At 38.1% G+C, this 25,358-nt stretch overlaps 2 protein-coding genes across 4 annotated transcripts; one reads left to right on the top strand and one right to left on the bottom strand.

Annotated features, from left to right (window-relative positions):
• The first annotated feature begins 1,025 nt into the window (after positions 1-1,025).
• LOC112468194 (tetratricopeptide repeat protein 5-like) lies at positions 1,026-4,423 on the top strand. 2 transcript variants are annotated; one of them, XR_003042365.1, is made up of 9 exons: positions 1,026-1,296; positions 1,422-1,772; positions 1,894-2,136; positions 2,255-2,308; positions 2,391-2,576; positions 2,713-2,885; positions 2,978-3,122; positions 3,211-3,426; positions 3,895-4,423. XR_003042365.1 is itself a non-coding variant. In XM_025037264.1 (8 exons), exons 1-8 carry the CDS (start codon positions 1,213-1,215, stop codon positions 3,328-3,330), a joined length of 1,356 nt encoding a protein of 451 aa, XP_024893032.1. In that variant the 5' UTR covers positions 1,026-1,212; the 3' UTR covers positions 3,331-4,423. The 2 variants fall into 2 exon arrangements, 1 of the variants encoding a protein (XP_024893032.1); XM_025037264.1 differs by having other exon boundaries at positions 3,211-4,423.
• Positions 4,424-4,598: 175 nt separating this feature from the next.
• LOC112468195 (torso-like protein) lies at positions 4,599-24,939 on the bottom strand. 2 transcript variants are annotated; one of them, XM_025037265.1, is made up of 4 exons: positions 24,094-24,939; positions 7,393-7,726; positions 6,803-7,142; positions 4,599-5,880 (listed from the first exon to the last, which is right to left on the bottom strand). In XM_025037265.1, exons 2-4 carry the CDS (start codon positions 7,695-7,697, stop codon positions 5,485-5,487), a joined length of 1,041 nt encoding a protein of 346 aa, XP_024893033.1. In that variant the 5' UTR covers positions 7,698-7,726; positions 24,094-24,939; the 3' UTR covers positions 4,599-5,484. The 2 variants fall into 2 exon arrangements, with proteins under 2 accessions (XP_024893033.1, XP_024893034.1); XM_025037266.1 differs by lacking the exon at positions 24,094-24,939 and adding an exon at positions 7,895-11,526.
• Between the last annotated feature and the right edge of the window lie 419 nt (positions 24,940-25,358).

The following is a 25,358-nucleotide window of genomic DNA, read 5'->3' as shown; positions in this document are numbered from 1 at the left end:
CGATAAAACAGATAATTGTATTGTTAAATATTTTATTGAAAGACGAATTAGAGACGCGCGTAAGAATTAACTTTTTAAATGTTAATAATTTTGAGCGCTTTTTTAATTTAAATCTTATGTTTGTATGTTACAGTATCGTCGTAGTTACGTGGCTGCATAACTCCGCCCGTTGCGCATCGAATCGGTGAGTCAATGAGAAATTTTTTTACTGGTAAATTAGACCCCTTATAAATCGTGTCGCGGTCTTAATTAAAAAACTTTGTATAATAAATAATAACACGGGTATTATAGGTAGGAAAATGGATAGGTAGGACTATAGATTGGAATACGGGTATAGTTATATAGGTATACGGGTAGGTAGGTAAGGGATTCGGGTAGGCAGGGACAAGAGGATATAATTCGGTAGAAAAAATTGAAGATGAAATAAAAGTATTATATACTTAATATAATAATAATAATAATAATAAATATAATTAATTATTATTATATATATTATATTTTTAATAATGACAACTTAAATGTATAACAACTTAAGTAATATCTACTAATTTTTATATAAAATAATTTTTATGTTAAAAATTATTTAATATAAAAATTAGTAAATATTATTTATATATATATATAATATACTTTTAATATATTTAATATATTTAATATATTTTACATTAATTGTAAGACGTGTATCTGCATCATACGTGATTCAAGAATGAAATCAGCTGATTCTCCAAGCTTCTCTGACTGGTTAAAACGCGTCATATGCTCCATGCGAGCGTTTGTTTAAATTTAAAATGTTTGAAAATTACGCCGCCATGTTGTATACGACTAGCATAAACAGAGAGAAGCCTGAGAAAGGCCATCCCGGCCAGAGAGAAGCCTTCTCTAGGATCTCTGACGTGCGTTTCAAACCGCCATTACGAGGAGCTTATAACGATTTAATGCCACCACTTGCCGCAAGTGGCGTCATCGTCACCATCTCGAAATGGCCTTGAAAACGTCCTTGAGTGTAGTACTACTCCAAACTACAAGCTCCATTCATAAATTCCATAACCTATACGCTTTTGTTTTGACAGCTCGCAAATGACACTCCCGCGTTACGAGCGAGCTTGTACGATCGCGATCGAATTATGAGTGAGATTGCCCTCCCCGGAAGGCGCGTAACGCACAGCAAAGTAAATGTTTATTTGTTGCACATTGTAATATAACTTGTAAAGAATGTCCGCGATTATCGATGACAAGGTTGTCGCGGGTGCGAAGAGTTCAAATACTGTCAAGGAAGACCCGATTGTGGCGTTAACGGTATGTAAAATAGATGAGATTTTTTTCCTATGCCCTATATTTTTTATTTTTATTTCATTTCCGTTTAATTCTGATTGATATATGTATTGTCGTTCTCACACTTACTGATTAGCAATCAATTTTAGGAAAGAGTGAAAGCTCTGTATCTCTTCCGAGATCGCTATTTTGAGACGCATTCTATTGACGAAGCGATAAAAAAAAGCACCGACGTGGAGAAGGAGATGAAAGACACGCTGAGCAAGTTCGACGAGTGTAAAGGTTACGAGATTGATGGCTCACGTGCCAAGTATTACTATTTAAAGGGAAAGGCTCTGAACGTGGTGGGCCACGTCATTCCGCAGGCGGAAGAACTTTTGAGTAAAGCAGTGAAATTGGAACCTAAATTTATAGAAGCTTGGAACGAGCTGGGAGAATATTATTGGAAGAATGACGACATAAAACAAGCCAAAAATTGTTTCGTTGGCGCTCTGCAACATGTACGTTTCTTTCCTGTCTCACTCAATGCAGCTTTCATTAGGATTTAAGGATCAGCTGTGATAAAACAATTAATTATTATATTGTATTATGTATACATATTTATCTTTTTTTTTTTTATAGGATAGGAATAAAGCATCTTTGCGAAATTTGTCGATGGTATTTAGACAGGAGCCAACTTCATCCGACGAAGAGCGAATAAAAAATATTCAGCAAGGTGTGGAATATGCTAAGGAGGCCGTAAGCCTTGACACAACTGACGGATACTCCTGGGCCGTATTAGGGACTGCTTACCTGTCTTCCTTCTTCACAGTGGCGCAAAGTCCGAGTATGTTACGTTTATGCATGTCGGCATACATGCAAGCGGTAAGATGATGGATGAAAACTATTTGTTCACTATGTGTACATGATACTTACGCATGTATTACATAGATTTATAGTAGATTTTATATAAATGAACCATATTTTTTTTTTTTTTTTTTAGGAAAAAGATATCATCGCAAGAAGTAATCCTGATTTATTTTATAATAAAGCAATAGTAAGTATGAATAGATATCTTGTCATCTTTATTTTGATATTTCTACTTCTGCTTGAAATTCCTTTAACCTGAAAATTTATAGGCTCTGAAATATCAAGAAGAATATAACTTGGCGTTACAATCGTTCGAAAGTGCAATGGCGCTTGATCCATTATGGGAAACGCCACGCAGCAAACGAGATGAATTACTAAAATATCTTAAAGATATACAAAATTCAATTAATAATAATGGATATGTGAAACCAAAACGACTATATCAATTGATACGGGTATTTATATTATAGAAATTAATAATAATAAATAGTTAACAGCTAGATACATTGATACATGTTATTAATGTATGTGATAATATAACATGTGATTTTGGCACAATATACATACTTAGAGGTTTATGATTAAATGTAGGCATTGGATGTTAAACACTTAGGACCATACAAAGATGGAGCATACACATATGGAGGAAAGTCTGTAAAGTTAGATTTAATTCCGTTACGGGAATTAGTTATTGGATTGAATACAGAAAAAGTTGTATTTGGAAAAGTAGTTTGTTGGATTCAAGATTCAGATTGCGTCCCATTGTAAGTATTTACTTTTTATATTGCACAAATTATTTTTTTGCGTCATTTATCTATTTAGAGCCGTATAATTATTCGTTTTTTTCCTTATTCAGTGCTTTTTGTCTCGTGGACGAACAGAAGACATGTATTGTTGTCACTGTATATAATCTAGCTAAAGGCCGAGGAGTTACGGTCGGGGATTCTGTTGGTATACCAGAACCTTTTGTTACACATCAGAAATTCTCTTATATGAATAACGTTAGTGTTGTGTGCACGTTACAATATAAATTATAAATCAAATTTTATCGAACATATGATAATACGTTTCTCTTTCGTTCTTTTTTAGGATTTTGATTACAAATCTATTCGGGTTGAAACCCCAATTGTACTTGTGGTCAATGGAAGAAAGTTAGGTCGAGAACAACAAGCCAGCGCAAATTTGCATACTTTTAAGAAGACAGATTAAATCTGATGAGGAATACGTTGATCAATTATTGGATCACGTCCTCGGTTATCCTCAGTTGCAAATAATTTTCAATCTTACCCTTATTTTTTAATAAAAGTATGTATTATTTTTATAATATAATACTCATCAGTATATTTAAGGCTTTGTGCGATTCACGCCTTTTTAAAACAAATAATTGTTTTTTTAAAACAAATAAATTTTGTTATATGCGCCAATATATACATATTGGCAATAATCAAAAAAATAAGCTAAAATATACACTACGTTACGTCAATTTCGTATTTTATAATAATGTATGAGAACATATTAACGTGCACATCTAAGCTGCCGCATTTTATAAAATTTGTAAAAGAAAAGATGTTAATATATATTTTTCTTCAATTGTGCGATAGTAATTACGCGCATGGTTCGCAAAAGCGGCAAATATATCTACCATTTTATAAAATCACAAGACTTTGATTGTTTCTTTCATTGAAATTTATGACTAAAGTAGAAATGCCTATAGTATTTTATTTATGTTTTAAATTGTAAAAACATATTTTAATTTTAATTCTTTATTATCAGATATTAAAACATTCTGCAATGTTCTTATTGGTCTCGAGCATTTCTGCGAGTTTTGATGCAAACAAGAAGCTTCAAAATAAAAGGCAAAAAAATTAGAAGCTACCAAAAAAGGTATGATTCGTTACTAATTGTAAGAGACAAACAAAGGAACCGCGATTTGCGATTTGCGATTTGCAGATCAACGAGTCCTGTGGACTCTTGTTTTATTATCGTGAAAATAATCTATTATGATGAGCTTTGGTCATTGAGGCCTCTGATTTCGCCTAGATTAGCTAAATAAAGTATATACACGAAAGACTTTGCTGGCAAAAACAGCCGATACTCAGAAAATATAGAGAACGCGATATATGTATTTACCTTACAAAACTATATTGTTTTTAAAAGAATAGTAAAGTATAGGATGCAAAAATAATTTTGTTACTTTATAGTTGCGTATAATTTTCATCGATATTAATTAATATGTTGGAAAATCCAGTTTGCATATGATGTTATATATTTGTCGGTATCTTCTATTATGTATTATAGCACGATGTTAGGGTCGATTCAGACACAGCCGTGCCGTATCCGTACCGTGCACGAAACAGAAACATCAGACAAGGATGGAGACAACATTAGACAAGGATGAAGACAATAGGTATCCTTGTCTGATGTTCTGTTTCGTGCACGGTACGGATACGTCACGGCTGTGTCTGAATCGACCCTTATACTGTTTATTCCAAACACCTGCAAATCAAAATATTAAAACAGGGCAAGGATTGTCGCGGACGCTATCATAATCATTTTGCAAGAAGGAGGCAAAGGAGAGAAAGAGAGAAAAAGTTGTTTATACCCAGTCAAACTGTTTTGCAATACCAAAATCGATTTGTTGAGTACTTAATATAAAATTTCTTATAATATTGATTCATAGTTCCAATATAAATTCATCTATGAATACATCATCTTTTAACAATTTGTATGAAGAAATGTATAAGAGAAAACATTCTCTGGTTATACAAAAAACAACAGGACTTATCATAGTTACATTACTTACATATTAATTCGCATTTGAAGCGAAATAATGATCCATTGACCCGATTTGCATGTACAATGCATATCGGGTTAAATAAACAAAACGCACAAATCTTTTTCCATATATAAAATATATATGTCACTATCTCTTTTGTACGTCAATGGATCGATTTCGAGTAAAGAACTTACGGTACTGCGATACCACGTTCTTCAGTCAGATCATACGAATAATGCTTGTGATATATTAAAAACATTTTGTATAAAGAAGTTCTCTAATGATTACAATAATAAATACTTATTTATAACAATAACAGCATTTGTGCATTATTGTATATATGTGGCAGAAGGATATATCCGTCCGAGGAACCTTTATAGTCAGGCGTCGATGAGTCACGACAGGCGCTGGATCGTCGCGATCATTCCCAGGGACATTCCCGTGGATCTCCACACCACGCCGAAAATTATCAGTGTCACTTATACATTCTCACACTGATATACGTACTTGTCGTTCAACGTCAAGCGCGCGAGCGACGATATTCTTAAATGCTTTCAGTCCGTCTGCAACCAACGCGCGTTACGCCATCACATGTTTACCTCCCAGAGCTTGAAATAGTTGTCGATCACTTCCAGAAACCACTGACGTCTTTTCGGATCCTTGAAAGCGGGCGCCAATGTTCGTAATTGTAATTGCAGTAACGCTTCATCGCCCAACAGGCTGTCCAGTTGCTTGAGCAACGCCGTGTCGCCGTGCAACTTTAGCAAACTGGCGTAAGTGAAGATGTAGTATTGCACCCGAAGACGTTGCACGGCCCATGCCTCCACGCTACGATTGCCGCTCGCCGATTGTATGGAACCCATATGCTCCGCGTACCACGGCGAAAAGTAATTGCTCAGCTCGACGGCCGACAGCTCCGAGACTCCTTGTGTCTTCAACCGTTCCTTTATTCGCGAGTATACCTGAGGAGAGTACACGAATACCTGGAAAGAAAAAAAAAACATTCCGAATATTTCGTCACGCGTTTATCAAACGACATCCGATCTGTGTGTTTGGGATGACCAGACGCTCGCTGAGATGACCATGCCCAATTAACGAAGAGCAGAGATTGAGACCTCTAGATTGCGGCATCGTGTATTTCAAGCAGACAGTTACGCGATTTCACTTTTACTGACATTGGCGCGATGATGTAAACTATTACCGAGAACTAGATTCGGTATAATAAAGAGTTTCTGTGCAGTTTATAAACGAAGAGCTAAAGACGCCACGCATCCGTTAAGCGAGGAAGTGTATGATAAATGAACTCTGTTTCACTTTTATCTAGCCGAGAGACTACATTGAGACTGTATTCTTTTCACGGCGAGCCGATCGCGATAACGATCAACAAATCGCGTAATTAAGGAGGATGCGCCGATGCAAAGACATGAATTTCATGCCTATTTTTATCATTGTTACGGCATTGAACTGGTTGATCGCAATATTATGTAAGTGCGCGTGCATAACATACGGTGCAATCTTTTTCTATCAGAAGAAACAATCTTCTAACCATGAAAATATTAACCCATTTTCTCTTTTTGTTAGAATAAATCCCATTAATTAATGAATTATTGCAACATCGCATTCCCTTACAGAAATTTAATACTGTAAGTGATTATCTGGCTATAGTGAATAATTACATATTTTGAGTATTAAAAGCATTAAAAACAGTGCTTTTAATACTTAAAATAAGTAATTAATCACTAGTCAAATAATCACTTACAGCATTAAATTTCTGTAAGGGTTCTATATCTCGAATTGACGATTATTATTTTTAGAATTATTCTAGTTTTTATCATTAGCAATATATCGATGCCTTGCTTTCACAATCTGACTGTTATCTTAAAATTAAATACTTCGATCGCTTACTTGATAGAGCGAATTTCCCGTGACATAGGAAGCGATGTAGTGCGAACCGAAGTTCCTAATGAATCGCACCACGCTCGCGGTATCGTTGACCGAGACGTTCTCGGTTTGCCGCAACACGGAATCGTCGAGGACGAGAGTCTCGGCGGTGCCGGCGAGTCGTTGATTATCGCGGAATCTAGCGACGCGCACTAGGACGTAACAGTGGTCGCCCGTGATGAAGGACGAGTTTATGCCGAGGTGCCTGGCTATGGCCGTCTTCGACCAACTGCCGGTGAAGGCACGCCATGGCCTCTCGAGCTTCTCGAAAGTGAAGTCACGGAAATAGGCCTGTAGCAGCTGTCTGTAAATATAAATTGTGCGAATATAGAGAAATCACGTCATGATTTATCATCGCTGAATACACCGTCTTCTCTCAAGCTTCTACTCACAATTAACAGATAATAAACTAAATGATTTTTCTACATCAAACTCGCATTTAGATTGCGACAATAGATGGCATGAAAAAATTAAAATCAGTTTGGGCCATATAGAATCTATTGAATTTGTTTGCTTTTTTTACATCGACATCGCGTACGTATATAATCACATGCCTGATATTGTCGCAAAATTCCATGTGGAAGTCGCCGTCGAAGACGGCGATGCCGCTTTTGCTCGATTGGCGTAGCTTGGGCGGTAACGGCGTGGAATTCTTGAAGACGTCGAGGGTGGGCTCGCGGAATATCCAGGTCTCCGTATCGTTGCGCGGCACCACTCGCATGCTGATGCTCAGGTAACCGTAACGGCTGAAGACGTTCACGGCGCCGCCGAGTCGCGGACGCTGCGACCTGGTAACGCGAGTGCCGATCAGTAACGCGAGCGTCGATGCCAGGAGGAAGAGCCGCGTGCGTGACCACATCTCTGGGCGGCTACCTGGATCAGTGATGTCTGAAACACAAATCGCGAATCAAAACGCGAAAATCAAATATAAACAAAAATAAGCAAACGATGAATGAACTATGAAGCTCATTTATCTCTTAAAGTATTTAAGATAATCTGACAGTCTTGACGCAATGTTCCAGATCGAAAAACTGAATTAATCCTGCTTAGGCTCACCCTGTGCAAGCGTATCTCGGGTATCTCCATAAATTAAAATGCTTTCTTGCGATAATATCCACTGTTATTTCACCGCGCCGTAGATGCGAGAGAGATATTTCTTTTGTCCCATTCAATTTCGCACCGTGAAACAACATTCGCATCTTGCGAACGTTGGGATACTGAGAAGCCTATCTCGATTTGCGCGAGGAAGCTCGTCGTCGTCGTCGTCGCAACTACCGGTCTCCGACCGCACGTGCACATCTCCGTGCACGAAGCCGTCGTTACCGCGTTGTAACGTATCTCGTTATGTGGGTCTAGGTGTGCGGCCGTCGAGGTGTTTGCACGAGCGAAGCCAGCGGCCTTCATCCCCACCTGATTTGCACCAGACGAGCACCTTGATCTACCGGTGTTCTGAACCTTCTCTCCCTCTCTACGTGCATCTTGATTCGATAATTCACTCCTTCTCGCCGATCAGGAAGGACGGCGGGCGCACGTCTTCCTCCAGACAGCGAGTGGGCGACCGACCAGCCTCGGCCGTCCCGCATACGTTTCGCTTCGTCGCGTCTCGATACGGAGGCGGACACCTTGCACGGACATCATAATAACGCAGACGATTGTCATAATTATCCAAGCTGCTTTGACGATTAACTCGAATTATGCTTTTGGAATGAGCAGTGAAACAGGAGGGTCAAAAGAACAACTGTATGACAGCGTGCACATTTTGTGGATACCAGATGATGTTTATCATAACTGATGACACATTGACGTGGTTCATTTGGCACGATTGAAATTTGGGTGAGGAGTTACTGCTTACTCTACAATTTGAATTTGAACAGAGAGCGCAGTTATAAGTGGTTTATTAATGTACATAATTTTTCCCAGACTACTCCTCGAGGAATGTAAAAACGAGCTGACGGTAATAATTAGCAACTCGGGATTGCGAAGCACTTTGAATTTTGCAAGATCGCACTTTTACCCACTGGTGAATCTCAGCCAGTTTGAATGCAATTTGGCGAAACTTCGGGTCTGCGTGAAACAGAGCAGAGAAAGTTACATTTTCAGGCAATAATTTTTATAAAAAATTGCACGAGCTATCCTTCCCCGTCGTTATATAAACAAAGACATAATGGGGTTTTAGAAAATATCAGAAATTATATCACTTTTCTTTTTTCTTTCACTTTTTCACGCTGTTCAAAAAAGAGTCACGAGCCACGTGCATAATTCATAAAGTATCAACGCTTCGAAGTACAGCGATTCCGCAACTATAATGCCTTTTTCGAGAAGACATGGCAATATATTACAATTATAAGAGGAGCTGGATTACACCAGATAAAAGGTTAAGAGGCCGTTAGAACGGCGAAACGGTTTTCTCCTGTGCGCCTCTCACGAGAGATGATTAATCCACGTCTCTTAATGTTTTCACTCAATTAAGCACATCCGCCCGTATGTAATAAAACGTATCAGAGACATCGATGCGTACCCGCACTCTGCACTCTCTGTCACCAGAATCGCCAAAGGTCCGAAGTGCAAGTCCGAAGTGAAAGTGAAATTAAACTGCCACTTCTCCCTCGTGTGTGTGTGTGTGTACAGCCGCGAAAAAGAGACTTATAAAATTATGACAGACGCATGATGCTTGCAGAGGTCATTAAGACGACGTTAAAAGCGGAGTACACGAGGAAATACGTGCACGTTGCGTGAGGCAGCATCGATGTTCAACGAAATGGAAGAAGAGAATGATGCGGTTCGATAAGAGCGTAACCCGCTTTGGAAATTTCATCAAGAATGGCCATCAGCTTATTTTCGAAACAAAACTCTTGCTTTGCCCGCAGAGGTACGCCGACGAGCGAGGTAGTAATTAAGTTTTCTGTCGTCCAATCGAAAAGATGAAATTACTCGGCCTCGCAAAGGGGGAACAGATTCGATGAATTAAGTTTGGCGAGAACAACGAAATCAGCCCGACCATTCTTTCTACTTATCAAACAATCGTTTAAAGTATCATTTGAGTATTTTTCTTTTCAGACGACAAAGGGTAAACACGCGATATTTCTATTTTTTCTTTACATATAACATATTTATAAATAATTTACTCGCGATGAGAATTATTCAACCTTTCTGGCAACGAGTTTCATTTATAGATACGTATCTGTGAATAATGCATTTGTAACGGACCGTGAAACGCAGTACAGTAGATATAATAGATGATCGTGATAGAAATTAATTTAACGTTTAATGAAGCTTCGTGGGAGCGGATAATAATTAAATCGGCCATCGGTAATAATTAACGGAGAGACCGGAAAGTTAAATGACGTTTATCGTGCGTTACACGAGAGCACGTGCAATTGAACACGCATTGCATCGACGTTTAACTGACATAACGAGTGCGCGATAGCCCGATTGAACCGCGGGCCGCGATTTTTATCTCTCGAACGACGCGTACACGCCCCAATTCGTCTTCCTCGTTGTTACCAGAGAATAGAACTGGCTTGCATCGTTTCGCCGTTCTCTCGGCGAATCGATTTAAATTAATATCTCCATTGCAACGGCCAAACGGATCGCATTTTTGTCGCGCGTTTGCTTTACAGTTTGCCGGACTGCTCAATCGCGGATACTCCGGGGTAAACTTTGACATTCCTGTACGCTCCTGTCTTCTTTGCCCCAGTGGCCTTTGCAGCCTATGAGAATACCACGAAGCGATTAGCGCCAAGTTATAATTATGTAACACGGCTCGATCGATTTTTATTTTCGCCCATATAGAAGAATAGCTCCGCGGATATGGTGAGATTAATTGCTTCGTTAATTTTATAAGACACTCGGCGAATATTCTTTTTTCTTTTATTTAAAAATATTTCTTGATTTTGATGTATTAGCACCGTACGCGTTAATAAATTGTTTCGTTGAATGTCGACAGGTAGAAGTTTAAATACGTTACGTTCTCACTCAAAATAACCGAAAGTAAGTCTCGGTTTATGTGCGAGATCTAACAGCGCTCGATATATCAGCCGTCAGCTTAAGCCGCACCATTTTTTCATAAATGCATACTATATGACTAAACCTCACCACTGGGTCAACGCAGTGAAGGTGAGTCACACGAGTTATTTAGCGCATATGTTTTGTGTTCCATTATTGGCGCGACGCGATACCCAATGTGGTGAATGTGAAATTTATTATCGCTGTGTCTGTGCGCGGTTTCCGCAACGATAGACGAAGTTTCGCCTTCGGCTGCTTTAAACGACATCGCGCCGTCGTCGTTTGGCCCGGCGACACGTACGAATCTCCGGTAATTCATCAGAGTAATAGGAAGTCGTTTATCGATTTATCTCAAAAGAAAGATCGCTCCATATACCCAGATTCGGCGTTACCAGCCACGAAGGAAAGTATCCATGCATATTCATGAGATTACGACAAGAGCGTCGAGACGGAGAACGTCTCGATTGTTTCGCTTACTATCGCTTCGCCCGTCGATCATTGCGTAAAAAACGCTGGTTTTTCAAGACTGATCTATCTCAACAACAGCGACTATTCGCGTTTGCCGCCTATGTAACAAAATATTTTACAAAAGCGCTTATTTAAATGTAATCTACTTGTGATTAGTTATTTTAATGCAACATATGTACAACGCAAAATGCAATTTTTATTCTATCAACTTATTAATTCCGTAATACTCCTTTTTGATAAGTATTCTCAGCATGTTTTATTAAAATCACTTGCAGTACTACTATGTTTAGAATTCGTATTTGGACTTTATACTATGCACTTGTATACTATATAGTGTTTTAAACCTTCAACTAGTGCACTTGAAAAAGGCGGTAATAGCGAGACATTGAGAAAAGCTAAGTCACCAAATTAGTAAAACGGAAGGAACGAGTTCCGCTTTCGCCGTTGCTTTCGAGCATGCGAGAGTGGTTTTCCAACTTGCGTGATTAGGATTTTACGAACATTCCTGTCGTCGACGTGACGTTGACATTGCGCGTTCTTACTTTCAGTTCCAAATCATTTTATCTAATAAATTAATCTGTAAATTCCAAACGGTAGTCTTGAAAGTATAAGTAGTTGACGACGTAACTTTTTTTTTACGACATGATAATTGTTTATTCAATGCTTATGCACAAGATTTTTTAAATGACAGACACTTTCGCAGTGACCAACACTTACCGAGTGTAAAGTAGAAAGTTACGTGAAATTTAACGTTGGTTCACGAGCGTAAACCGGCACGTTCCTGTACGCCTGATTGCTGGTGCATCGAACGATAAATAAAATTGTGTAATATGTACGCATGAGCATCTGCAAGATACCGGATGAATAATATCCCATACGTGTCTCTTAAAAAAAAACTGTACAAATCTCAAGCAATTTCTTAAAAGATTTGATTTATTTGAAATAAAATTTATTTACGTGAAATAATTAGTATAAATAAAGTTGGTAATCGCAATACGAAAATATCATTATAAAGTAATTTGAAGAGCTTAGCAACACGTTATAAGATCCATAATAAGATATACAAAAAATTGCAAATTTTGCATTTTTCTTATTTGCATCAATGAACAACAAGTTAAACTGATATTATCAGCGAATTCTGTTGAATAATTTCCTAACTGTCAAGAAAAATCTACGCAGCAGAGAGTATTTTTTAATGTTAAATATCCATGTCTATATTTGCGTCCGTACATGTACGTCTAATTGTGCGTTTAGCAGTGTACCTATCAACATTGCTAACGATCGAGAGAATAACAAAATATACGTCGCATTTACATTGCAAACAGGGAAAGATAAATTCAGCTGTATAACGAGGAGGTTATATAAACCTCGCAAAGAATAAAAGCTATTGTAAAAGATTTCTGCTGCGGTACCTTTTTGAGAAATCGATAGAACGTAAGATGCAAGCTGAAGGATACGATAAGTCGATAGGGAACTGGAAGGTTCACTTGCCTCAACTTCCTATTAGCGTTATTTCTACCATTACGATCGTAGTGAATTGCCGTGACGTAAAAGAAAAAAAAATCTCGGTCGAAGGATAATAATTGAGCGTATGGCCGGTTGCGATTCGCTTGTTGCGGTGATATACAGCGGCGCGCAGAAGCCAATGGAGAAGAATTATTTAAGTAGCCTCGCGGTTGTAACTATTGAAAGGGGCACATACTGCGTTGTCCCATTAGACGCAGGAAACGCGATCACGCAGCGTCGAATGATCCAAACAACCGCTTTAGATCTAATTGAGGTAGGTCCAACTAAGCAGGACTAACCAGCCCCGCGGTTAACGCGGCGAAAATTTCGAAGCGATCGAACGTAACCATCATCGAACAAAATTGATTGTAAAACTCGACAGTTGAATTTAATTTTGTGCCGCTGTCATGGAAAAAATATGGGCACTGGAAAACTACAGGTGCACGGTGCACCGAGGTAGGTGTATATACGTTTCGCTCGTTAGCAAAACCAGTTCTATGCTGTTTTGAGGTAGAAACAATATTTTCAAATAAAATACTAACGAGATCGAGATACGCGGTTGCGAAGTGTGGTATAAGCGGACAGAAGCGGACTCTTTCTCTCTTTCTCCCTCTTTCTTTGCTAAATAAATCAAGAAAGTTCTCATTTTATTTACAGTTTCAATTTGTGATCTTGCAGAAATTTCATGCTACTCGTAAAATGATTGACATAAAATCTTGCATAAAATATTAAATGACGCATAGAATATTTTATTCTGAGCAAGATAACAATTTTGAAAAATGTTTAAAAAATCTTTTTCTCTTTTGTTCTACATATTCTTAGATATCTTTTTTTGTAGATATTCTTAAATTTCTTTATTGTAGATATTTTTATATGTCCTTGTATATTTCTATAAGAATATGGACATTGGACATTTATTTGTGCAAAATCTGGTCGATTAAACAATGGAATGTTTAAAATACATTGAGCAGAATCAACGCCTGTAACTAATTGCTTATTACAAACAACGCGCGCATAATTTTTAATGCGGAAACTAAACTAGGCCGTTAATTCTATTTAAGATAAAATTTATGTCCAATGTGCAGAACATGTGCGTGGAAAGTGAAAGATTGCGATGCCTCATCAGCGTCTTGATTTACTGCACGTGCACTCGGATATTTTTGAGTAATTTAGCTGCAGTTTCATATATACATTCCGTATCATATTTCGAATGCCAAGCCGTTGTCGTCAAGTCTGTTAAGCACTATCATTTGCATATAGGAACGTGACATGAAAACATCGTGATCAATAATCCGCATGAAGATTATCGGAATAATTTTAAATCACAATATGCAAGACGTTCACATTTCTCATTAATTGCTTGTTAACGTAAATAATTCGGATTTATTCTCAGAATTTGTACTACATTCAAGAATTAATTTAGGTTGCAATTTGGTGTATTTTCTACACTCAATGATATATACTATAGAAATCAAGCGTAAAAAATTTATCAAAATATGTCCAGAGATCATATTAAAATATATAAATGTGTAAAGATTAAAAAGAGCAGAAGAATGAACTCTTAAAAGTTCTTATTCTGGAAAAATAAAAAAAATATACGAACGGCTTACCCTACCGGATCACACAAGTTTACTCCATTTCCGTTGATTGGCTTTCCCCTTCGTACAGCAATGCCTCCCTCCCCGTGATGCTAATTGTTATGGGTCACTGACTGTACGCTTGTTACAAGACTCTAAAAGATAACTCGACTTTCCAACGTTACCGTTCCAATCAACTGTGCACTTGTTGCACTACATTTTTCCGTTTCAATTAATTCCAATTTCTCGCGTAATCACGTCTTCTCTTCATTCGTGAATTGTGTCGTGTGTTATAAATTAAAACTGAGGTCAAAATTTTTTTACGATTTTTGGATTACCTTCGTGTGAAAACTTCCAAAAACGGATGCAGAATTTAATACAACGTGTATTTGCGTATGATAATACGCGAATACATAGTCCGCAACTTGTCGATAACATATTCCGTTATCGAGCAAAATACATTTCTCCGAATCTAAAATTTTGCCATGTTTACAATGTAAATTTAATTTGATGTACGATTTCTCGCCGCTGCGTGATATCGATAAGTATTTTTTCGTAAGCGGCTATATCGCAAAAAACAATTTAGCTGTCGTAGCTGATTTCGTAATCTGCAGCTCATTTGGATGTGGATATTCACACATTTCTGGGAACGCGCGGAGGAAGATTAAATTAAATTACGTTTCTGATTATTGGTATTTCTAGAAAAAATATACAGGTAAATTGTCGTAAATGTTTATCGACGTTGTTCTACTAGTATGATCATGTTAATTTGCATTAATAGATGTTATCTTGTGTAACACCGCCGGATGTAGTAATAAAAACAATAACCGCACGTGTCATGGTTAATTACACAGGATAATACACCAATATAAAAATCACAAATCTAGAGAGATGGCTATTTTGGATATTACGTGATAGTGTGTGAATGTGTAAACTGGTTTAACTCGTATCTTGCTAACGTTTAAAACATGATGTCACAAGAACAACGATATTTTAATTTCAATCAAAAGTAATCAGTAATAATCACTGACTAACACGCCTTTTTACGATTAAGAAACAGTAAAATTTCCGGAGAAGCATCGGAAATTGCCTCGCTGTAGTAACAAAGTAACAAGTAACATCAGCGATATCGTTGCTGTATCATCGATGCGTATTGCGTAATGTAATCATTGAATCGCGGATGCAGTCGATTACAATCTGACGGACGACAATCTGCGACTTTTGAGCGAGTTAGACTTCTGACAAGCGCTTAGCCTTCTTTTTCGCGTAAAACCAATTCCGTATGCGTCGCGATCGAGGTCATTCACTCGACTGACGCACGAATGTAAATTAATCTCGTTGTCGCGTACGGTCCTGCAAAGCAAGAGTTTATTTTTAAAAGTGCATTAAGAAATACAATACGAAGTGATCTCACCAATCTGCCTCGGGAAAGAGATATTAGCAGACTCGGTTTAAACAAACATGATTTAATAAAGACGTGCTCTTAAAAAAATGTGAGCACATTTGTTGGTGATTTCTGATATCTTGGAATTTATTGAGAACAGCAATATAGAGAATATGAGAATAGCCAAAAAAGAGCAGTACCTACGTTAAAGTACTTTAAATTTTATGAACGTCTCGTTCGTTAAAAAAAAAGAATTGTATGGCATCGAAATTATTCATGAGAAGCCAGAGCTGAACAGATTTTTTAATCCTAAATAAATTTCTACGTACGAAACGTATGTCGTTACAGGATTCAGCCAAGGTTCTTCTCCCCATTCAACCTGCATTCCCTTTGTCTCGCCAAACGAGTAAAACCAGATTTTTGCGAAATTGCGCGATCGAGGGTTGTTATTTCTCGTCGCTAAAGTGTTATTATCCTATCGGATGCGCGAAAAAGCCCTTCTTTTATGTCCGCGAGGTTCCTGCTGACATTTGCATAAGTATGTTAAATGGAATGCCCGGCGTTTGCACTTAGAATGTTATATATACATATATGTATAAAGAGCATTATATTCCCGCAGATGCATATGCGACAACTATATATATATAGCTGTGCAGGATGTGCAAAGCATGAACTAAAATTCTATTTAATATAGACTTATTGTTAATCGCATAAAACTGTATCGCTCTTTGAATGCAGCATTTGAGTATTAAACAATAAGTGCAAGTAACAAACTGAATCTGCTAGTAGCTCCGATAAAAACGCATCAATTTTTGGCACGTATCGAGAATATGCAGATTAAACTTTATAAATAGGTTCGAAACACGCAACATTCAAGTTATTACGTAAAAGTGATTGATATGTATATTTGGATCATATTTCTTATATAAGTCTGCTCCCTTAGCCGCACTATTATTATCCTCCTGTTCTGTTGTCATTGCATGTTACAGAGCAATTGGTATCACCTAATTTTCCACCAAACTAAAGTAACACTTTTGACATTTCTTTACACCTGCATGCATTTCTACGAATCAATTTATATCCCTTTTTTTCAATTCAATATTTTTTATCTTCTTTTATTATAAGTACCAAGAAAATAAGTATTTCGAAATTTAAGTTTAAATTAATTTAACCCTAAAATTGATCAAACATTACAAATAAATGTAGGATATTTTTTATTTTTATCCAAGTGTCCAATTTTTATGTCTTTCTGTTTCTTATTTTTCTTAACCGTACTGCATTTTACGTGTTCATTTACATTGTCTATTAGGTAATATAACGTCCGCGACATTATGGCTGATTACAAATGTTTCTCTAAGGATCCTCTCCGTCTATTATTAACTCAAAAGGAGAATATCACGATTTTATGGCGTGCCAATATACCTTACATAGAATTCCCCGTGACATTTACGCCAGAAGCGGCGACCGTATCTTCGCGAAGCAATGCTCTACCAGTCGGCGGAATGCATCTTCTCGACTTGGTCGTTCTGGTTGCGACACGAAGAAACCCTGTGCAACATAGGGAGCCTATATATATTCGCAAAGATCTTGTCGATAGTCACGTTTTTGTTAAAAATGTGTAAGATAATTTCGTAAATAGTATTTAATCCTCGAAAGGGAATCGATTCATATAAATAAAAGTATTATTTATCGCACTAATTATGCGCAAATAGATAAAAATGGTTGACAAGTTGATAATTTACTGAAAGAAAAATATTTTTGCATGCAATCTCGTCACGCCCGTAGACTTATTAAACTGTCACTGTTAGTAGGGAATAAATTCCTTCTTTAATATGAAACTCGAGAACAAAAATATCTTTGAGGCGTTAACTCTAAGTCACGAGGCACAATTCTTCGACTCGGTCATGATTCCCCCAGCCGTGATCGCTGACGATGCAAAATGCGAAGCGTTCGGGCATGAACCGACAAGTACTCTCGATGAGGCAAGTCTCAGAATTTCGCTTAGATAGATCGAAATTCTGCTTGCGCAAGAAACGCCGCGGTTTGACGTTCCGATACGATATACGATATATTGACAGAAAATCGAGTAGTTTTGACGAAAAGTAACGACTCGTGTTTCACGGGAAATGCTCGATTTCACATGCTCTCACGTATCGATCTAATTCTTATCAAAATTGTAAATCGTTCCAATCCGTCGCATCATGTTAAAGTTCACTATGATACAAGTTGTTGATGGCATATAATTAATATGATCAATATAAATCACGTATCACAAGCAACATGTCAAAGTCAATATCTCTATTTATGCTTGAGTTTTGTCCCGACACGATTCTTAGAGACTCTGCAGCCGCACGATAAGAAAACATGATAACATAATTGTTTGTCGAACAGATCTTAGTTAATGCTAAAAACTCTTTCTCAAGATATTTTTAGATATGTCATTTCCGTCTCCTTCGTGGCATTAGTTTCCACCTTGAGTAACTCGCAAATAGAAACGTCATAAATATGATTACCACGTTCATTAATATTTCGTTATCTCGGTCAACCAGTGTCAAAAATGTAATGCACGCACGTAGCGTGAGGCTTTAACTTTAGCATCGCGACAATTTTCGCGTTATCCCCCGCTGCGTTCGTGATTAATGAATAAGATATACAGCCTGCAACCTGATTTGTGATTTCCTGGTGGACAGTATAGTTAGCGTGTTTGCCACGATAGGCGCTATTTTGCGTTTCCCATGCAACGGCACATTACCGTCGCGTTAACATTTACATAATAGCGGAGTAACGTGTGACCATCGACGCCATACAAATGCGATAATTATGTCTCAGCGGTGCTTAAAACGAATCACTTTTTTATCCTTCTCAGGCTGCTTGATATAATCTGAAAACTTAATCATAATTTCCATGCAGATATGCCTTTGATGCCACATTGCGTAAAAACAAACGTATTTATTTCTTTGACGGGGCTTTTTAATATTTTTTAATGTAATCAGCGACTCGTACGCCTTGACAGCCCATAACCGTTATCAATGCGGAGGAATCGCGTGTCCACGTACGCACGGAATAATTAAAATAATGATAACGTGGGGACAGACGAAGGCGAGCCGTGCGCGCTGAGGTCAGCGAAGTAAGCGTAATCTACCGAATGATCTGCTTCAATAACTCGAAAGTGCACACGCGGCTAGGTATCCTGGTCGCGAAAGCCGTGCAAACGCGTATAGTACTACTGTGTTACAAGCCTTGTTCCTGGTTGAAAATGTAGGTAACTGGCATAAGGACGGTCACAGCAGCGCGTTCGCGCGCACGTGTGTTATGATATACGCGAACGGCCCTACCGAGTCCGCGAGTCTCTCGCCATTTATTCCGGGTGCTGCGGCTGGCGTGAGATATCCATGGCGCGGTATGGTATCGCGTGCGCGGCACGGTATCGCACGGTAGAGTGTGAAAGTGCGTGCATGATGCGGGTGATAGATGTGGTGAAAACCGACGGGTAAACTCTTAAATGGCGATAGTCGGGGCGCTTTGTGCCCGTGCGCGGAATACCATTCCCCGCACCTGCGAGACAATCGATTAGATCTATGAGTAATAAGCTGCTCGTAATGAACTCGCGAATAGCAAAAGCTGAGTCAGTCTCGTCACCCGACACTTTGTTGCAGCCGAAGATTAGATCCGTACGGGCAATATAGGGGTTTTGAAAGCTAGATCTCTTACTACAATACTTAGAAGGCTGACTAATCTTAACTGATGACCTTTGAAACTAAGCGTAGAGATAATCGTTTTTCTTTAACATCCTAATTTGCATCGATTATAAATTTGTCAAATATGCTTGTAGCTCTGTTAATATTGAAAAGAGTTTATTATTAACGATGATCACAGCATGTACGACAGCGCGATTGTATGCACACGCGGATAGAAGTTATCGACGAAATCCTCGGGCAAATAATAAAATACATCCTGGTTCTAACAAGTGAACGCAAGTACATGATTTCAATAATGACGTGCAATCGTAGTTCGCAACAGGAATAAAAAAAAAAAACAGGATAAAGAGACAGCCAATGGGAAATAAAAGAGTACGAATGTACACATCCTATCGTTAACTATCTCACTATTAATCTGATATAGATCTATAGTTTTCACATTATATTCAGCGGACTATGACGGCGAGAGATTGCAAGTAAAATGCAATGCACATATAATTGCAAACGTCGGAACATAAAACGTACAATATATCGGCGTTAATTTAATTAATAAAAGTTAATTTTTATTTTGATAGAAAATATATATTTTGAGAGAAATATTAAGAAATATAAGTTTCAACATATTTTTAGTTACATCAGTAAATTTATTAAATCTACATTGCAATATTTATTACTCATATAGTTCTGCAATATCCTTTTACTATACTTAAAAGTAGAAGAAAACACATAAAGAGATACTTGTGTTAAACAATGATCAAAGTAAGTCTAGCGTCTCTATAATTTAGTAATAATTCATGTGCTTTTTGTGGACAACATATATCCTTATGTCTGAAGGTTTTCATCAAGGACGCGGCGGGCCGTCGTTAATTAACTGTAATCAGGTGAGCAGCATCAATACCATGACCTAAATATTTCTTTAACACTTATATAATATAAAAACGATTGTCCTACTATGTGTTACAAACTATTAAGAAGATATTTAAGCAATTAATATTTGTCAAATTTCCTGAAAAATATTACACAAAACATTTCAATGAATATTTTTACGAATTTAATCAAATTCAGTGAAACTAAATAGAAGAATAATAACGTAAAAATAACTCGAGGATTACATATTTAAAAGTATTCACATTTTGTACAATGATGATAGAATATTAATATTATTCAAGTATATAATATTAATACTGATTATATTATCACAAATTTAACGTGTGCGAGCAACATCTGCATTCATTACCTCGATCGCGATGAAACAGAATTGCTTACGCGATGGTGAAACATCGATCCGATTGCCACAGAGTGTAAACTATCGCATTGAACTTGCGGTCCAGCGACATCAACGATGCTCGTTTATTATTCAAGGAGAATCGCTCGAATAAAGTAGACACTCCTATCGAATTTACATAATAATGTAACGTAGAAAACCACGTGGCAAATCAGCTGTTAATACGCAATTCACTCGCCGACGTTCACTGTGCCGCGGGTAAACGAACCACTCGCTTCGGCGTCGTCGAAAGTAGTTCAGCAATTTCTGGAGCAAATCAGGTGCAACAAATGCATCTTTTTCACACAGTTCTTTCGTATCGTTACGTAGACGCGCGGTTGAGACGACCGTCAAGAATATAGACATAACGTTGAAAGTGATTGTTTGATTGTCACGTAATACTGATAGATACACAATTCGCGTATATCGAACTGTAATAATATGAAACTAATTCAATTTACCCATCACGTACGTAATTCACGTTAACTGCGTTTAGCGTTAACGTTTAAACGTGGTAAGAGTATGAGCCAAAATGCCACGGCTTTCTTACGTAACGAAATATTAAGTACTCTTTCAGAAGAAGCAGCTATTAAATCATACGCGGTTAATTATACGCACTGATGCGCAAGCGAGAAACGAATCCACGTACGAGTGAACGCGCTCGCATGCGCCGTGCCAGAAATCAGAATCCGAGCATTCACGTGTTCGGCATGTGCAATCGCCGCCGGGCGATGAAGGGGATATCCCTTCGGTAGTAATTGATCGTAATAAAAATCTGTGGCGCGTAGCTTTTTGCGCGAGTTTATAAATAAATCGCTCTCGGTGATCCTGTCTGGACCGTTTTATTAGTCTGACGCATAAATGCGTGCGAGCCTTGGTGCGAGCACGTTGTAGACGAACGGCCGGCATGCTGCTTTCACCCGTCGAAGGTTGCATTCGTAATTAGATGGAGACGCGCGTGTATTCACAACATTTCTATTCGCTCCTTAATTTCTACGTCTGATCCTTCGGCTCTCCATAAGCTTTTCCAGAACGAGTCTGACAAGGCTACCACATAACGATACCAGTACAATACGTATCTCTGTTATTTCAGATTATTCGGCAAAAAGTAAGCGACTCGACGATAGCGACCGAAGGTTAATGTTTTCACGGCGCGGATATTGTGCATTAAAATTCTTTTGAGATCGCGGCAAGTCATTGCGGATGACTAGGACAAACTTCTTCGGCTCCCTAAGTACAATGAGTCCAAGGCTGATATGCCGCAATCTAACTTTCTGTTGAAGCTGCCTGCCCTCTTCGGCCTGCCACTGATTACTAAATATTTTGTGCTTCATTTCTCCTCCTACGCACCATATCTTGCGATAAAATAGGTGCAATATCTTATGCACTCTTGTCACCATTAAATGATATTATTTATGAAGATATCCATAAAAGTGTATCAGTAGATATTTCACATATCTGAACGTCATACATTCAAAATACAAATAAATAAAGTACGTTACATAATTCGGTAATTATCATTAAGATTCTTACTGTCAATAATTTGCGTGTTACGTGTCCCGATGAGATATATTTAATGAGACAAATTTAACGCGAGGTAAGCATACTTTTCGTTTTGTCGACCTAAATCTATATGACACTTACTACACGATAGTGCAAACATATATGGACGATCATCATCATTTTAAATTGTAATTTACTGCATCGTGTGAAGTCTCTCAAACATTGCAACGCACTCAATTTATCTTTATTAAATCCTCATTAATTCGAAAACGGAAAACCATAATATATAGCAAAGTAGAATCTTTTAAGTACGATTGCTTTGTCATTATCTTGTACCGCTTTTCTATAACTATGCAAGTGATATATACCTCTGCATTTTTATTTTTTAATATATTACCTCGATTTCTAGATTTTACATTACAAATAAATTTCAGGTAGAGAGGTCATCCGTTGTGATTTTCATTAGATTTAGGTGATTTGCGATTGCATAATTACAAATATATCCTATATTCGTCGAACGGTGAAATAAACGAAGCACACTGAATCGCGATTAGCGCAACTAATCCGGATAGAATTTCGATCGATTCCGTGCAATGGAACGCGACGCCAGCGTTCGGGGAACGATGTTAAATAACGGTGTTGGGTAATATGCAATATTGGAAGCAGCGCGAGTTCGCACATGCACACGTATTTATTTTCGACGCGATAAGTTTTCTTCCTGAAAGGAGGCCTAGTTTGTCATACCAGTTCGCGACAGCGACAGATCAGGCCTGTCTCTCAATCGCCGGCTACACAAAAATAAAACGTAATTTTAACATTTTGTGCATGTCCTAGAAAGTCCACTCTAAATTTTAAGTTAAAATTACTCATTTATCGTGTATGACTTGTTGACAAATTAGAAATGTTAATTAATTGACACTATACTTTACATTTATATTTGTTCTTTTGACTTCATTTTTCAAGTTATATTAACACATGATATTAATTATTTTACTTGAATTATGTGTAATAGAAACATTTAATATTAGTAAATTTAATTATTTTGTATGTCAAAGTTTACGATTATTTAAAAATTTACTTTATATGCCAAATTAGAAACATTTCGCAATGTTGAAACGTCGTAAAGACCGTTTGTCCTAATTACTATGCCTTTCGTGGGTGCTTAACCAATGTCATAAAATCCGGTCGGCTTTTACCAATACGTTTCAGTTACACAATGGTTCAGTTAACAAATATTTAAAAAAAACCGAAAGAGTTCCTTGCTTTTTTGCATAAAAAAATTTGGAAGCAATTAAAATGAAGAAATTGTTCTGATATGCTTTTAACTTTGATCTGCAGATCTTGCAGATATTTGTTTCGATTAGAAACCTGAAATTTCACATAAGAAACAATCGGACCGGAAATACCAGACATAAATTGATCAGATACGGTCTTGAGATTCGGCATTATCGAGAGAAAAATGTGAGCGGAAAATGAAAGCCGATTTTTACACAGGATAAAGAACATTCTTACGTATGTAAGGAAAGTCTTTCGACTATCTTTACATGATAGATAGTTGTATTATGTTGGCATTGTTGGCATTGTTGGCATTGTTGATGATTATGTCAGTATCAATGTCTCATAAAAAAAAACATCTGTAACTGCATATTTTTAATCAATTATCTTATTCCTTAATTCTTATTAGATTCGAGGTTTTAGATATAATCGTTATCGTAATTAAATTTATTATTAATATTAACGATAAAACCGAATAAATGTGCTCTGCAAATTAAAAGTGCAATTGCGATTTTACAAAGGAGCATTTTCCATTCAATCTTAATAATTATTCAAATCATGAGATAAAATCTTACCTAAATACTTTAAGGTTTCCCCATCTTCGTTACTTTATCCTTTGCAGCAGTCAAACATCATACGATATAATTCGAAGCATTAATGATCATAGCTACTGGCTCTTTTCAAGTACCCTCAAGTCAAGTGGCTTCTTCTTACGATCTTTGTCACGATTTGGCACTTACGAACATCTAACGAAAGGATCACCGAACTCCGAAATCGGCCAAACCTCGCAACGCAACCCTCGGTCGTTCTGTATGATGAATTCTGGATCATCCGGCTACCATGTTGCAGTGCTCACACACAGCCGATCGTTGCGTACGATCGTACACCGATCGATCTATGCCGGAACGAAATCTCGTCGGCGATCTTTTGCGGCTGCATCCATCTCCCGAGAACCTGTCGGCTCTCTCGGACGATCGATAATAAACCGGGCACCGTGTTTCCGTCCACGTCCTCGTCTCCGTCACCCGTCTCGATGTCCGATACTTGTTCTCCCCTTCTCGCGGGGGATGCTGTGGGGGTTTGATCGCAGCGACGCGCTGGATCGCGATTCGATCGATCGATCGATCGGCGGATAACGAAACCGTGTCTCCGTCCACGGGTTTGTGCAATGCGGGCACGTGTGCGCGCACCTCGTCGAAGGGGGTTTTCCCGATCCAACCGAGGTGGGGGACACTTCGGTGATTCCGCCGATGCTGGGCGATCGATCGATCTCGAGCGCGATCTTGACGCGGGCTCTCTCTCGCGCGCCGGGCCCCCGATCTAACCGTGGGCACCGAACGTCTACGACTGAAATCTCGAATCCACTCGCGGCGAGCGAACGAGCGAGCGAGCGAGCGAGCTGGCGAACGAGCGACCGCGAGAGAGCGCACAGCCCGTCCGTGTAAGCAGGGCTTATTGCACTGGATACACATGTAGGATACGTGCGTGTACGTTAAATGTGTGCACGTGTGTAGTCACGCGCGATCGGCAAGAGAGGGGCGGTATATTTTGTTTCGCTGTGGGTGACAAATCAGGTAAGGCCCTCGCTTTTTCTGCGGACCTCCGCAGTCTCCCGGATCATCTTCCCCGCCGACCGCGATTATCTTCCAAGATTTGGTTGATACTGATAATTTTTAACAATTTGTATATTTGTACGCGAATAATTATACTGAGAGGATAATGGCGTATTATAAGGGGTATCATTTTTTGAATATTCATTTATTTGAGAATTTTCTCATCACTTGTATATCTTTACTATATCTTTCATCAAAAGGAATTAGTAATATTCTATAATTCACTA

Source organism: Temnothorax curvispinosus, unplaced genomic scaffold (genome assembly GCF_003070985.1).
Source record: "Temnothorax curvispinosus isolate PA1 unplaced genomic scaffold, ASM307098v1 QBEX01018224.1, whole genome shotgun sequence".
Taxonomy (NCBI): Eukaryota; Metazoa; Arthropoda; class Insecta; order Hymenoptera; family Formicidae; genus Temnothorax; species Temnothorax curvispinosus.
The sequence above is the reverse complement of the archived record's forward strand: the minus strand, read 5'-3'. Positions and strand labels throughout refer to the sequence as shown.

Coding starts and splice junctions, on each gene's coding strand:
- LOC112468194 (XM_025037264.1), top strand. CDS start 1,213: ATGTCCGCGATTATCGATGACAAGGTTGTCGCGGGTGCGAAGAGTTCA. Junction 2,137..2,254: donor TGTCGGCATACATGCAAGCG/GTAAGATGATGG, acceptor TTTTTTTTTTAG/GAAAAAGATATCATCGCAAG. Junction 3,123..3,210: donor AATTCTCTTATATGAATAAC/GTTAGTGTTGTG, acceptor GTTCTTTTTTAG/GATTTTGATTACAAATCTAT.
- LOC112468195 (XM_025037265.1), bottom strand. CDS start 7,697: ATGTGGTCACGCACGCGGCTCTTCCTCCTGGCATCGACGCTCGCGTTA. Junction 7,143..7,392: donor GAATTTTGCGACAATATCAG/GCATGTGATTAT, acceptor TTATATTTACAG/ACAGCTGCTACAGGCCTATT. Junction 5,881..6,802: donor CGGGAAATTCGCTCTATCAA/GTAAGCGATCGA, acceptor TTTTCTTTCCAG/GTATTCGTGTACTCTCCTCA.